Here is a 15,351-nt window from a genome sequence, read left to right on the forward strand (position 1 = left end):
GAAGGGTCAGAGCCGTCTCTATTTCCTGAGGAGACTGAGGTCCTTTAACAACTGCCGGACGATGTTGAGGATGTTCTACGAGTCTGTGGTGGCCAGTGCTATCATGTTTGCTGTTGTGTGCTGGAGCAGCAGGCTGAAGGTAGCAGACACCAACAGAATCAACAAACTCATTCGTAAGGCCAGTGATGTTGTGGGGATGGAACTGGACTCTCTGACGGTGGTGTCTGAAAAGAGGATGCTGTCCAAGTTGCATGCCATCTTGGACAATGTCTCCCATCCACTACATAATGTACTGGGTGGGCACAGGAGTACATTCAGCCAGAGACTCATTCCACCGAGATGCAACACAGAGCGTCATAGGAAGTCATTCCTGCCTGTGGCCATCAAACTTTACAACTCCTCCCTTATTTCCTGGCATAATTTACATATTACTATTTAACTATTTATGGTTTTATTACTATTTATTATTTATGGTGCAACTGTAGCAAAAACCAATTTCCCCCGGGATCAATAAAGTATGACTATGACTATTTGTACTTCGGACTCCGTTTGTCTGAAGGGAGGGGCTGAGGGCAAAAAAGAGTCGGGTGGCTTCTCGCTCTCAACCATGTGATATGTAAAAGTTGAAGTAGTTTTGCTCCGAAGGTAGTTTCCACTTATGTGACCGAGTCACTTCGCGCTGAGCGTCGGGGGGTAAACGGCGCGTTTTGAGGATTCGGGAATGAGGATCGGGAGCTCAGCTGATTGCTTGGCGGGGCTGTAGGCTGACTGTCCGAACTGCCGGCCCCCGATCCTTGGTCCTTCCATCTGTCACTTTAACTCTCCGGGCCCTGGGAGAGTGAGAGCGAGTCGGGTCACTTAGCCACGGCGGCTGAGGCAGCAGGCCGGCGGTGAGAGCTGTCTGCGGAACTGGGAGAATGGCGGAGCTGCGGAAGGGCAGTAAGGCGCGGGCTCTCATCGTCTCGGTGGAAAAGTTTCAGGACCCTTTCGTCCGCAACAGGGCGGGGGCTGGGATAGACAGGGAAAGACTCCATCGAGTGCTGTACAAGCTCGGCTTTGACGTGACAATCGCTATGGACTACACCGCAGAGGACATCTTACAGAAGTACCGGGAAGGTGAGCAACAAAGAAGCCTGTGATGCTGGGAACCTCGGGCGACACGCCCGAAATGCTGGAGGAACTCGGCTGTCCGGGAGGGGACAAACAGTTGACCTTTCGGGCCGAGACTGGAAAGGAAGAGGGCAGAAGGAGAGGAGAGAGGGGAAGGATTACAAACTGGCAGGTGATATGAGAGGCCAGGTGATGGGGAAGGGGGTTACCTGGGGTGGGCGTGAGCGCTGGGTTCCGTGTCGGAATCGGAGGTGCCCCCCGCGGTGGGATTACGGGTGATCAGGATTGGAAAGGAAGGGGGCAGAAACCAGAGTGAGAAGGTGGTCCAGAGGGGGGAGAAGAACAAACCGGCCGGGGGGAGGTGATAGGTGAGACCAGGTGAGGGGAAAGGTGGGTGAAATGAGAAACCCGGGGGGGGGGGGTGATAGGCAAGACCAGGTGAGGGGAAAGGTGAAGTGAGAAACTGGGAGGTGATAGGCGAGACCAGGTGAGGGGAAAGGTGAAGTGAGAAACTGGGAGATGATAGGTGAGACCAGGTAAGGGGAAAGGTGGGTGAAATGAGAAACCGTGGGGTGATCGGTGAGACCAGGTGAGGGGAAAGGTGGGTGAAGTGAGAAACCGGGAGGTGATAGGTGGAAAAGGTAACGGGCTGAAGAAGAGGGAATCAGTTGGGAGAGGAGAATGGACCATGGGGAAAAGGGGAAGGAAGAGGGGCACCAGAGAGGCGTGATGGGCAGGTGAGAAGAGAAAGGTGAGAGAGGGGAGCCAGAATGGGGAATCAAGGAAGAGAAAGAGGGAGCGGGGAGAAATGAGCGGAAGTTGGAGAGATCGATGTTGGAATCTACCCGGACGGAATATGCAGTGCTTGTCCAAATCCGTGGCCTCACTGAGGGAGAATGATATTGACGGACACAGGAAGCAGATATGGGGCACTATGGAGATTGCAGAGATGGGTCGAGGACCCACACGCCGGTTTCGATCCCGATCATGGCGCGGTTTTCTGCGGAGTGTGCTCGCTCCCCCTGCGACCGACATCGAACTTGGTCGGCGGGGGTCCGGGAGCCCAGGATCAGAGTGCGTGCGGGAACCACGGCTGGGCTGGGAAGCTGGCTCACGGGGCAGAGGTTGAGAACAAGTCCGCCAAGAGGCCGCTGGTCGCCAACAGGAGCCGCAGATGCAGGGTTAGGTCGCTGAAAGGCGGTTCGGGCCCCGCACTGAAAAACGGGGCCCGTCGACCTTTCGTGTCCGCGGTGACCCTCCAACACCCAACCATACCGATTCCGTTTACCAGCACTGAAACCCGAGCCCCACTGACGACTCAGGTGACGCCCGTGAGAGACATTCACCCGGATCCCGTCAAGTGCTGGGGCTCCGGGAGAGTGGCATTAGGTGGAAAATGTGTGCGCCTCGTGGGAATGAAGTTAAACTGATGGGGAGAGCGATGGGAATGTGGGGAGTGAGGGGAATCGTTGGGAACGTGGGGAGAGCGAAGGGAGCGAGATGGGAGTGTGGAGAGTAATGGGAGTGAGGGGAGAGTGTTGAGAATGAGGGGAGAGTGCGGAGTTAGGAGAGAGTGTGGGGAGAGTGTCGATAGTGAAGGGAGAGAGATGAGAGCGAGGGGAGAGTGTTGAGAGTGTGGAGAGAGTGTTGGGAGCGAGAGGAGAGTGTTGGTAGTGAAGGGAGAGTGACGAGAGTGAGAGGAGAGTGTTGGGAGTGAGGGGAGAGTGTTGGTAGACTGATTTGAGAGTGTGGGAGAATGTTGGGAGTGAGGGGAGAGTCGTGGGAGTGAGGGGAGAGTGTTGGGAGTGTGGGGAGAGTGATGGGAGTGAGGGGAGAGAGTTGGGTGTGAGGCGGAGTATTGGGAGTGTGGGGAGAGTGTTGGGTGTGAGGGGAGAGTTTTGGTGTGAGGGGAGAGTGTTGGGAGAGTGATGAGAGTGTGGGGAGAGTGTTGGGAGTGAGGGGAGAGTGATGAGAGTGTGGGGAGAGATGAGAGTGAAGGGAGAGTGTTGGGACTGTAGGGAGAGTGTTGGGAGTGTGGGGAGAGTGGGGGGAAAGTGATGAGAGTGAGGGGAGAGTGTTGGGTGTGAGGGGAGCGTGTTGGGAGTGAGGGGAGAGTAGTGTGAGTGAGGGGAGAGTGTTGGGAGTGAGGGGACAGTGATGGGAGTGTGGGGAGAGTGATGGGAGTGAGGGAAGAGTGTTGGGAGTGAGGGGAGACTGTTGGGTGTGAGGGGAGAGTGTTGAGAGTGAGGGGAGAGTGTTGGGACTGTAGGGAGAGTGACGAGAGTGAATGGAGAGTGTTGGGAGTGTGTTGAGAGTGAGGGGGGAGTGTTGGGAGTGAGGGAAGTGTGGGGAGAGTGAAGGGAGAGTGTTGGGAGTGAGGAGAGAGTGCTGGGAGAGTGATGAGAGTGTGGGGAGAGTGTTGGGAGTGTGGGGAGAGTGATGGGAGTGAGGGGAGCGTGCTGGGAGAGTAATGAGAATGAGGGGAGAGTGTGGGGAGAGTGTTGGGAGTGAGTGGAGAGTCGGAGTGAGGGGAGAGTGTTGGGAGTGCGTTGAGAGTGAGGGGAGAGTGATGAGAGTGAGGGGAGAGTGTTGGGTGTGCGGGAAGAGTGTTGGGAGTAAGGGGAGTGTGGGGAGAGTGAGGGCAGAGTGTTGGGAGTGTGGGGAGAGTGATGAGAGTAAGGGGAGAGTGTTGGGTGTGAGGGAAGAGTGTTGGGAGTAAGGGGAGTGTGGGGAGAGTGATGAGAGTGAGGGGAGAGTGTTGGGAGTGGCTGGCGAGAGAAGGGAGAGGGGCTTCACTGTGGCTTCTGCTGACTTTGGTTAACAACGGTAATCTGTACAGAATCTCAGCGGGCCCACGGATCCTGTTTTGTCTCCGTTCTCTCGAGCCACGGAGATGATGGGCTGATTTATGGAGCAGATGGCAAACCGGTGCACCTCAGGAATATTTACTCCATGTTTACAGAGAAGGCCTGCACGGCACTGGCGGGGAAGCCAAAGATCTTCTTCGTTCAGGTGAGTAAGCTTAGAGCGAAGACCCACGAGCAATGGAAAGCCAGTCTGCACTGCCCCAGAAACCCTGCAGGCATGGTCCCAACAACCGCTCGGTGTAAACCTGCCCTGAACTCTGATGGTTATCACTGGTCCAGCCACGAGGACACAATGGGCAAGACAGACCAGGGTCAAAAAGGCGTTTGGCGTGTCACCAGATGCACGGTAGAAAGAATCCAATCCGGATGCATCTCGGCCGGGTACAACAACTGCAAGTAATTGCAGAGGGTCGTGAACACAGCTCAGCAAATCACTGAAACTATCCTCCCCTCCGCGGACTCTGCCTGCACCTCCCACTGCCTCGATAATTAGCCAGCATAATGAAAGACCTCCTCCCCTCCCCACCCCAGGCACCCTCTTCTCTCCTCCCTTCCATCGGGCAGAGCTCCTGAGAACACATTCAAAGTAAATTTATTATCAAGGACTGAAGTGTTACCACATACTGCCCCGAGATTAATTTTCCTGCAGGCATTTATGGAAACAATAAAGATATACAATAGTTGGCCAGGTTCAAGGGCAGCCTTCGTCCCTCGGTATTGGGACACTTAAACCCATCTCTCAAAAGGTAAAGATTAACTCATGAACTCAGGCCACCTTTATGACCTTGCACGTTATTATCTGCCTGCACTGCACCTTTCTCTGCATTCTGCCCTCTCATCTCCCCCTTTCTCCTCACCTCGCCCGGTGTCCCTCCTCCTTCCCTTTCTGCCATGGTCCCCTCTCCTCTGTCAGAGTCCTTTTCCAGGCCTTTACCTTTCCCACCTATCACCCCCCTTCTCATTTCTACCCCCCCACCCACCTTTCTGCTCACCTGATCTCCCCTGTCACCTGCCAGCTTGTATTTCTTGCCTCCCACCCCCCCCCAACCTTCTTCCTCAGTCCCGATGAAGGGTCACGGCCCAAAATGGCGACGATTTGTGCCTCTCCATAGATGCTGTCTGACCTGCTGAGTTTTATTGTATTTTGTGTGTGTCCCCCTGGCTTTCATCTGCAGAGTCAGTTCTGTTCAGATTCCACATTCTGTTATTGATTTCCACTGACGAGATGAAGTGATTGTATGGTGGCATGTGACGGTATTGAACCAATAACCCAGCTCCACATCGCACCTGCTCCGCCCTGCCCCACAGGCCTGTCGAGGGATGCAACTGGACGACGGGGTTTGCGTGGGGGAGGTCGAGACTGATAGCTGCCCTGCTGAGCCCGACTTCTTCTCTCATTACCTCGCCATTCCTGATGACACGGCCGTCCACTTCTCCAGCAGCCCAGGTAGGCGGCACGGCAACGGGGCTCCGCTCCCAGATCACGTCCAGCGTGGGATGGATCGGGCGGGGAAGGAGAAAGTGGAGAGGGGGAGGAAGATGAGATGGTGTGAGGGAAGGAGAGGGCCAAGATGGATAAGGGAGAGTTGGAGAGGGTAAGATGGGGGGAGGGGGATGCTAGAGGTGGTTCGGATGGGTAGGGGAGGGAATGGGGCATTGGATGGATAGGTGAGGGTTGCGGGAACAAGATGGAGAGGAGAGGGTTGGGGGGTCGGATAGATAGGGGAGGGTTTTGGGGGCAAGATGGATAGGGGAGGGTTGGGGTAGTGTACTGGATGGGGAAGGGTGGGCAGGGTTATGTTAGAGGGGGAAGTAGGGGAGGGTGGGAGAGGGTTAATATGGATAGACATGCAGGAGAAAGATAAAATGGATGGGGCAAGGGTGGAGGGGTTAAGATGGTTGGGGTTGGAGGGGTTCAGATGGAAAGATTTGGGTTTGGAGGGATTCACATGGATGGATAGGGAGTTTGGAGGGGTTCAGATGGATGGCGGTGTGGGGGGTTCAGATGGATGGGGGTCTGGAGGGGTTCAGATGGAAATATAGGGGTTTGGAGGGATTCGCATGGATGGATAGGGAGTTTAGAGGGGTTCAGATGGATGGCGGTGTGGGGGGTTCAGATGGATGGGGGTCTGGAGGGGTTCAGATGGATAGGTAGGGATCTAGAGGAGTTCAGATGGATAAGGGTCTGGAGGGGTTCAGATGGATGGGTAGGGGTCTGGAGGGGTTCAGATGGATGGATGGGGGTCTGGAGGGGTTCAGATGGATGGATGGGGGTCTGGAGTGGTTCAGATGGATGAGGTCTGGAGGGGTTCAGTTGGATGAGGGTCTGGAGGGGTTCAGATGGATGGATGGGGGTCTGGAGGGGTTCAGATGGATGGATGGGGGTCTGGAGGGGTTCAGTTGGATGAGGGTCTGGAGGGGTTCAGATGGATGAGGGTCTGGAGGGGTTCAGATGGATGGATGGGGGTCTGGAGGGGTTCAGATGGATGGATGGGGTCTGGAGTGGTTCAGATGGATGGGGTCTGGAGGGGTTCAGTTGGATGAGGGTCTGGATGGGTTCAGATGGATGAGGGTTGGAGGGGTTCAGATGGATGGGGGTCTGGAGGGGTTCAGATGGATGAGGGTTGGAGGGGTTCAGATGGATGGGGGTCTGGAGGGGTTCAGATGGATGGGGTCTGGAGGGGTTCAGTTGGATGAGGGTCTGGATGGGTTCAGATGGATGAGGGTTGGAGGGGTTCAGATGGATGGGGGTCTGGAGGGGTTCATATGGATGAGGTTTGGAGGGGTTCAGATGGATGGGGGTCTGGAGGGGTTCAGATGGATGAGGGTCTGGAGGGGTTCAGATGGATGGATGGGGGTCTGGAGGGGTTCAGTTGGATGAGGGTCTGGAGGGGTTCAGATGGATGGGGGTCTGGAGGGGTTCAGATGGGTAGGGGTCTGGAGGAGTTCAGATGGATGGGGGTCTGGAGTGGTTCAGATGGATGGGTAGGGGTCTGGAGGAGTTCAGATGGATGGGGGTCTGGAGGGATTCAGTTGGATGAGGGTCTGGAGGGGTTCAGTTGGATGAGGGTCTGGAGGGGTTCAGATGGATGGGTAGGGATCTGGAGGGGTTCAGATGGATGAGGGTCTGGAGGGGTTCAGATGGATGGGGATCTGGAGGGGTTCAGATGGATGGATGGGGGTCTGGAGTGGTTCAGATGGATGGGGTCTGGAGGGGTTCAATTGGATGAGGGTCTGGAGGAGTTCATTTGGATGAGAGTCTGGAGGGGTTCAGATGGATGGGGGTCTGGAGGGGTTCAGATGGGTAGGGGTCTGGAAGGGTTCAGATGGATGGGGGTCTGGAGGGGTTCAGATGGGTAGGGGTCTGGAGGGGTTCATATGGATGGGGGTCTGGAGGGGTTCAGATGGATGGGGGTCTGGAGGGGTTCAGATGGATGAGGGTCTGGAGGGGTTCAGATGGATGGGGGTTGCGAGGGGTTCAGATGGATAGGGGTCTGAAGGGGTTCAGATGGATGGGGGTCTGGAGGGGTTCAGTTGCATGAGGGTCTGGAGGGGTTCAGATGGATGGGTAGGGGTCTGGAGGGGTTCAGATGGATGGGTAGGGGTCTGGAGGGGTTCAGATGGATGAGGGTCTGGAGGGGTTCAGATGGATGGGTAGGGGTCGAGGAGTTCAGATGGATGGGTAGGGATCTAGAGGGGTTCAGATGGATAAGGGTCTGGAGGGGTTCAGATAGATGAGGGTCCGGAGGGGTTCAGATGGATGGGGGTCTGGAGGGGTTCAGTTGGATGGGGGTCTGGAGGGGTTCAGATGGATGGGGGTCTGGAGGGATTCAGTTGGATGAGGGTCTGGAGGGGTTCAGTTGGATGAGTAGGGGTCTGGAGGGGTTCAGATGGATGGGTAGGGATCTGGAGGGGTTCAGATGGATGAGGGTCTGGAGGGGTTCAGATGGATGGGGATCTGGAGGGGTTCAGATGGATCGATGGGGGTCTGGAGTGGTTCAGATGGATGGGGTCTGGAGGGGTTCAGATGGGTAGGGGTCTGGAAGGGTTCAGATGGATGGGGGTCTGGAGGGGTTCAGATGGGTAGGGGTCTGGAGGGGTTCATATGGATGGGGGTCTGGAGGGGTTCAGATGGATGGGGGTCTGGAGGGGTTCAGATGGATGAGGGTCTGGAGGGGTTCAGATGGATGGGGGTCTGGAGGGGTTCAGTTGCATGAGGGTCTGGAGGGGTTCAGTTGGATGGGTAGGGGTCTGGAGGGGTTCAGATGGATGGGTAGGGGTCGAGGAGTTCAGATGGATGGGTAGGGATCTAGAGGGGTTCAGATGGATAAGGGTCTGGAGGGGTTCAGATAGATGAGGGTCTGGAGGGGTTCAGATGGATGGGTTGGGGTCTGAAGTGGTTCAGATGGATGGGGGTCTGGAGGGATTCAGTTGGATGAGGGTCTGGAGGGGTTCAGTTGGATGAGTAGGGGTCTGGAGGGGTTCAGATGGATGGGTAGGGATCTGGAGGGGTTCAGATGGATGAGGGTCTGGAGGGGTTCAGATGGATGGGGATCTGGAGGGGTTCAGATGGATCGATGGGGGTCTGGAGTGGTTCAGATGGATGGGGTCTGGAGGGGTTCAATCGGATGAGGGTCTGGAGGAGTTCATTTGGATGAGAGTCTGGAGGGGTTCAGATGGATGGGGGTCTGGAGGGGTTCAGATGGGTAGGGGTCTGGAAGGGTTCAGATGGATGGGGGTCTGGAGGGGTTCAGATGGATGGGGGTTGCGAGGGGTTCAGATGAGTAGGGGTCTGAAGGGGTTCAGATGGATGGGGGTCTGGAGGGGTTCAGTTGCATGAGGGTCTGGAGGGGTTCAGTTGGATGGGTAGGGGTCTGGAGGGGTTCAGATGGATGGGTAGGGGTCTGGAGGGGTTCAGATGGATGAGGGTCTGGAGGGGTTCAGATGGATGGGTAGGGGTCGAGGAGTTCAGATGGATGGGTAGGGATCTAGAGGGGTTCAGATGGATAAGGGTCTGGAGGGGTTCAGATTGAGGGTCTGGAGGGGTTCAGATGGATGGGTTGGGGTCTGAAGTGGTTCAGATGGATGGGGGTCTGGAGGGATTCAGTTGGATGGGGGTCTGGAGGGGTTCAGATGGATGGGTAGGGATCTGGAGGGGTTCAGATGGATGAGGGTCTGGAGGGGTTCAGATGGATGGGGGTCTGGAGTGGTTCAGATGGATGGGGTCTGGAGGGGTTCAATCGGATGAGGGTCTGGAGGAGTTCATTTGGATGAGAGTCTGGAGGGGTTCAGATGGATGGGGGTCTGGAGGGGTTCAGATAGATGAGGGTCTGGAGGGGTTCAGATGGATGGGTTGGGGTCTGAAGTGGTTCAGATGGATGGGGGTCTGGAGGGATTCAGTTGGATGAGGGTCTGGAGGGGTTCAGTTGGATGAGTAGGGGTCTGGAGGGGTTCAGATGGATGGGTAGGGATCTGGAGGGGTTCAGATGGATGAGGGTCTGGAGGGGTTCAGATGGATGGGGATCTGGAGGGGTTCAGATGGATCGATGGGGGTCTGGAGTGGTTCAGATGGATGGGGTCTGGAGGGGTTCAATCGGATGAGGGTCTGGAGGAGTTCATTTGGATGAGAGTCTGGAGGGGTTCAGATGGATGGGGGTCTGGAGGGGTTCAGATGGGTAGGGGTCTGGAAGGGTTCAGATGGATGGGGGTCTGGAGGGGTTCAGATGGGTAGGGGTCTGGAGGGGTTCATATGGATGGGGGTCTGGAGGGGTTCAGATGGATGGGGGTCTGGAGGGGTTCAGATGGATGAGGGTCTGGAGGGGTTCAGATGGATGGGGGTTGCGAGGGATTCAGATGGGTAGGGGTCTGAAGGGGTTCAGATGGATGGGGGTCTGGAGGGGTTCAGTTGCATGAGGGTCTGGAGGGGTTCAGTTGGATGGGTTCAGATGGATGGGTAGGGGTCTGGAGGGGTTCAGATGGATGAGGGTCTGGAGGGGTTTAGTTGGATGGGTAGGGGACTGGAGGGGTTCAGATGGATGGGGGTCTGGAAGGGTTCAGATGGATGAGGGTTTGGAGGGGTTCAGATGGATGAGGGTCTGGAGGAGTTCAGATGGATGAGGGTCTGGAGGGGTTCAGATAGATGGATGGGGGTCTGGAGGGGTTCAGATGGATGAGGGTCTGGAGGAGTTCAGATGGATGGGGGTCTGGAGGGGTTCAGATAGATGGATGGGGGTCTGGAGGGGTTCAGATGGATGGGGGTCTGGAGGAGTTCAGATGGATGGGGGTCTGGAGGGGTTCAGATGGATGGGGGTCTGGAAGGGCTCAGATGGATGGGGGTCTGGAGGGGTTCAGATGGATGGGTAGGGGATTGGAGGGGTTCAGATGGATGGGGGTCTGGAGGTGTTCAGATGGATGGGGGTCTGGAGGGGTTCAGATGGATGAGGGTCTGGAGGGGTTCAGATGGATGAGGGTCTGGAAGAGTTCCGATGGATGGGGGTCTGGAGGGGTTCAGATGAATGGGGGTCTGGAGGGGTTCAGATGGATGGATGAGGGTCTGGAGGGGTTCAGATGGGTAGGGGTCTGAAGGGGTTCAGATGGATGAGGGTCTGGAGGGGTTCAGATGGATGAGGGTTTGGAGGAGTTCAGATGGATGGGTAGGGGTCTGGAGGTTTTCAGATGGATGGGGGTCTGGAGGGGTTCAGTTGGATGAGAGTCTGGAGGGGTTCAGTTGGATGGGTAGGGGACTGGAGGGGTTCAGATGGATGGGGGTCTGGAGTGGTTCAGATGGATGGATGGGGGTCTGGAGGGGTTCAGATGGATGAGGGTCTGGAGGAGTTCAGATGGATGGGGGTCTGGAGGGGTTCAGATAGATGGATGGGGGTCTGGAGGGGTTCAGATGGATGGGGGTCTGGAGGAGGTCAGATGGATGGGGGTCTGGAGGGGTTCAGATGGATGGGGGTCTGGAAGGGCTCAGATGGATGGGGGTCTGGAGGGGTTCAGATGGATGGGTAGGGGATTGGAGGGGTTCAGATGGATGGGGGTCTGGAGGTGTTCAGATGGATGGGGGTCTGGAGGGGTTCAGATGGATGAGGGTCTGGAGGGGTTCAGATGGATGAGGGTCTGGAGGAGTTCCGATGGATGGGGGTCTGGAGGGGTTCAGATGAATGGGGTCTGGAGGGGTTCAGATGGATGGATGAGGGTCTGGAGGGGTTCAGATGGGTAGGGGTCTGAAGGGGTTCAGATGGATGAGGGTCTGGAGGGGTTCAGATGGATGAGGGTTTGGAGGAGTTCAGATGGATGGGTAGGGGTCTGGAGGTTTTCAGATGGATGGGGGTCTGGAGGGGTTCAGTTGGATGAGAGTCTGGAGGGGTTCAGTTGGATGGGTAGGGGACTGGAGGGGTTCAGATGGATGGGGGTCTGGAGGGGTTCAGATGGATGAGGGTCTGGAGGGGTTCAGATGGATGAGGGTCTGGAGGAGTTCAGATGGATGAGGGTCTGGAGGGGTTCAGATGGGTAGAGGTCTGAAGGGGTTCAGATGGATGGGGGTCTGGAGTGGTTCAGATGGATGGATGGGGGTCTGGAGGGGTTCAGATGGATGGGGGTCTGGAGGGGTTCAGTTGGATGAGGGTCTGAAGGGGTTCAGATGGATGGGGGTCTGGAGGGGTTCAGATAGATGGATGGGGGTCTGGAGGGGTTCAGATTGATGAGGGTCTGGAGGAGTTCAGATGGATGGGGGTCTGGAGGGGTTCAGATAGATGGATGGGGGTCTGGAGGGGTTCAGATGGATGAGGGTCTGGAGGAGTTCAGATGGATGGGGGTCTGGAGGGGTTCAGATGGATGGGGGTCTGGAGGGGTTCAGATGGATGCCGGAAGTGGGAGAAAGATAAAATGCATGGGGCAAGTTTGGAGGCAGATGTTGAGATGGATGGGAGAGGGGAAGTACCAGTTGCCCTGCTGAGATTTCGATCATGTAACCTGTTTGGAGTGTTGACAGTAATGATGCATTTCAGGTTTGATGTTTCGATGTACATGTGGAAAACCTTTCAATGTTTTACAATTTCCATCTCCACCCTCTGCCACTGCTACAGACTACGGCTCCTTCCTGCGTGCGTCCGGATCTGCATTCCTGCAGACGCTGTGTGATCTGCTGCATGGCGATCAGAGACACTGGGAGCTGCTGAGAATCATGACTCATGTCAACTGCCTGGTTGCCCTGTGGTTTGAATCCAAGGGTGCCTATGGGGGCAAGAAGCAGATGCCTTGTTTCGTCAGCAAGTTGCGACACGAGGTCTACCCCTTCTCCGACCGGCCCTCTGCAGAGAGCAACCCAGGTCCCCCTGAGAACAGCAGCCTCAGCCACAGCGAGTCACTGAGCACTACTGTGCAGTCACAGGTGCCTCGGCCCATCTAGTCCATGCTGTACCGAGGCCCGCTGGAACCACTGTCCTCTATACCCATCCCTCCCACCCACCTATCCAAACTTTGCCTAAGTGTTGCAATTGCACTCCAGTCCACCCTTGGGAAAACAAAATGCCTGAAAAATTGACAAAAGGGGACTCCCCTCTTGACACATTCTCCCTCGTGCAAACCAGGACTCTCCCTATCACGCCAGAGATGATCCAAAGGGAAACCAGAAGAGACTCCACACTATGTCTGTCTTGCAACCCAGAATGTGGAGCAGAAATTCCAGTTCCACATTTTTAACAGTGCCGGGATGGACCTGTCCTGTTTGGGGCTTGCCTTGAGTGGGGATAGAGAGTCTTCGAACCATCCACGGTGAGAGCTACGTGCCAGTCTCTAGGCGTGGTCAGAAACAAAGAGTTGGCTCGAAGCTTTGACCTGGTGGCCTGGGATCGACCAGCAGATCAATCAGTTTGCCATGCACTGTTTGGGATGCCAAAACATCCAGAAGATGCCAACAGCAGCGCCTCTCCATCCCTGGGAAGGGCCTGCATTACCTCGGCAGAGGATTCACGCGGAGTTTGCCATGGGCACAAATTTCTTGGTCGTGACTGCAGCTGTAAAGTGACCAGATGTGTCCCCAATTGCCTCCACTACAGCCTCGCACACTGCCGATGTGTTGAGAAGCCTCTTCCTAAGGACTGGTGTTCCAGAACACTTAGTGAGTGCCAATGGACTGCAGTTTGTTGCAAAGCAGTTTCAATCACTCCTGAAAGTGAAATTACACCTGCACCGTACCACCCAGCCTGGCGAAAATGTTTGTCTGGGTCTAAAGAATGCACTGCATGCAAAGTCAGCAGAACACTACACTGAATCAAAACCTTGCCAGTCTCCTCCTTGCATATTGAAACGCAGCACGCTCCGTGACCAACAGCTCACCAGTTGTGTTGTTCCTGGGTCGTCCCTTGTGCTTGTGATCTCCTCAGACCCAGTCTCAGAAAGAGTACACAGAATAAACAGTTGAGGCAAATCGAGGGCTTCTCAAGCAAGGAGGTTCAACGTCCCACTCCTGGTGAGGGATTGCAGAGGTGATCAAAAGTTGGTACTCTGAAAGAGTAAGGACAGAGTGGAGATTGTGTCTGATGTCGTCTGGAGATGACACGTCGATCAGTTGAGAGCAGAACCAATTGTTGGAGAAAAAAGGTGTCCAGAGCTGTCAGAACCAGTTGCTGCAGTCCCAGAGACAACTCCTGCATCCACCACAGAACCCGAGATTCTTTCACAGCCACAAGTCTGTCTCACCTGCCAAGCAGAGTGACCCCCCTTGTCAGGAACAACATTATCCCACAGGAGAAGGAATTCCTTCCTCCACAGTGATTAGATCATTAGGCCTGAATGGGACGATTTTAAATTTACCATGCGGTATTATAAAACTGTAATTGTAGAATACTGTAAAATATATTTATATATAAAGCATATCACTCCCTAGACATCTTGTGTGTGTGTATGTAGATAGATATATCTCTATATCTATCTACACACACAAAACACTCCGGTTCTGTTGGCTGTATAAGTCTGGGGAAGACTATCTCCGGCCTCGCCAAACGTGTGAGATTGAGGTGCAAAACCCCGAGACACCCTATATGTGTGAATGCTGTGTGATTCGTTACAAATCAGTACCACGAAATAACACAGTACACTGCATACAATTAAACAATCTAGCTTTAACAGTCTAATGTGCTCAAGTTGGAGCTCATGGTTTCCCCTTCGCCGATCTTCCTTTGATCTCCTTGGGCTTCGTCGAATCATGGTCCCACTCCGGGTCGAGTCCTATGACCTCTTCTCTCCGGCGTCTTCTCCCTTCATTTCCCACCCAGCTCACACCAGTGTCAGGCACACAGCACGAAAACACACTCCCTTCATTGGACAGCTCACATTCCAAAGTACCCATTAACCCAAATACTGCTTCTACAGAAAGACCATTACGTTAACAGTGAAATGTTACCTGCCTATTACTTCCCCTGGATCATCGTCTCCTTCCCTCTCTCCGATGGTCCACTCCCCTGTCCTATCAAATTGCTTCTCCATCTCTAAAGCATCCGTTATCTGTAACCATAACCCAAACACTGCTTCTACAGAAAGACCATTACGTTAACAGTGAAACCTTTCCCAGGGTGTTTTATTTATTTTTAATTACACACAGACACACACACACACACGCACACAGACACACACACACACACACACACACACACACACAGACACACACACACACACACAGACACACACAGACACACACACACACACACACAGACACACACAGACACACACACACACACACACACACACAGACACACAGACACACACACACTCACACACACACACACACACACACACACAGACACACACACACACACACACAGACACACACAGACACACACACACACACACACACACACACACAGACACACACACACACACACACACACACACAATGACCAGAGAGCATTATATTACATATTAATTTGATATATTGAGTTGGAGTTTGCAGCTAAGCAGGGAGGAGTGTCACATATTTAATTTTTCAGTAATATTTTAAATATGTTGTTTGGTTACGGGTTATATGCATAAAGTATGTAAGAATGGCATTCGTCATTACCCCCACCCTACATCACAAGTGTGCACCTCACTAAAGTAAAACTGAATTCCCACATCACCGGGCTCCTGTGTTTTACTTTCTTTCTTTTCCAATATTGTTATTGATTACTTACATAAAAGAATACAGAGTACAGTAGGATATGTAATATATATTGATTACAATATATTGGAATCATAAATATAGTCTCATTACCCCATATCCGTATACATTAAATTTAAACATAATATTGAAAAGAGATAATTTTATTATACAAAAAAAATCTAAACCCACTACCAGAAAAAACCCAGCCGTTTGGTTAAAAAAAAGAAAAGGAAA

General features: G+C 54.1%; 1 protein-coding gene across 1 annotated transcript; it reads left to right on the forward strand.

Moving 5' to 3' along the window:
* Nucleotides 1-578: 578 nt before the first annotated feature.
* Nucleotides 579-14,891, forward strand: LOC134350254 (caspase-3-like). The gene is made up of 4 exons (XM_063055270.1): nucleotides 579-1,116; nucleotides 3,950-4,122; nucleotides 5,286-5,424; nucleotides 12,065-14,891. The coding sequence occupies exons 1-4, from the start codon at nucleotides 918-920 to the stop codon at nucleotides 12,385-12,387; spliced, it is 834 nt and encodes a 277-aa protein (XP_062911340.1). The 5' UTR covers nucleotides 579-917; the 3' UTR covers nucleotides 12,388-14,891.
* Nucleotides 14,892-15,351: the final 460 nt, after the last annotated feature.

Source organism: Mobula hypostoma, chromosome 8 (genome assembly GCF_963921235.1).
Source record: "Mobula hypostoma chromosome 8, sMobHyp1.1, whole genome shotgun sequence".
NCBI lineage: Eukaryota > Metazoa > Chordata > Chondrichthyes > Myliobatiformes > Myliobatidae > Mobula > Mobula hypostoma.

What these genes read in the sequence shown, in the direction of transcription:
- LOC134350254 (XM_063055270.1), top strand. Translation starts at nt 918, where the DNA reads ATGGCGGAGCTGCGGAAGGGCAGTAAGGCGCGGGCTCTCATCGTCTCG. An exon ending in CTTACAGAAGTACCGGGAAG is followed by an intron (nt 1,117 to 3,949) that starts GTGAGCAACAAA and finishes TAATCTGTACAG; the next exon opens with AATCTCAGCGGGCCCACGGA. An exon ending in CCACTTCTCCAGCAGCCCAG is followed by an intron (nt 5,425 to 12,064) that starts GTAGGCGGCACG and finishes CCACTGCTACAG; the next exon opens with ACTACGGCTCCTTCCTGCGT.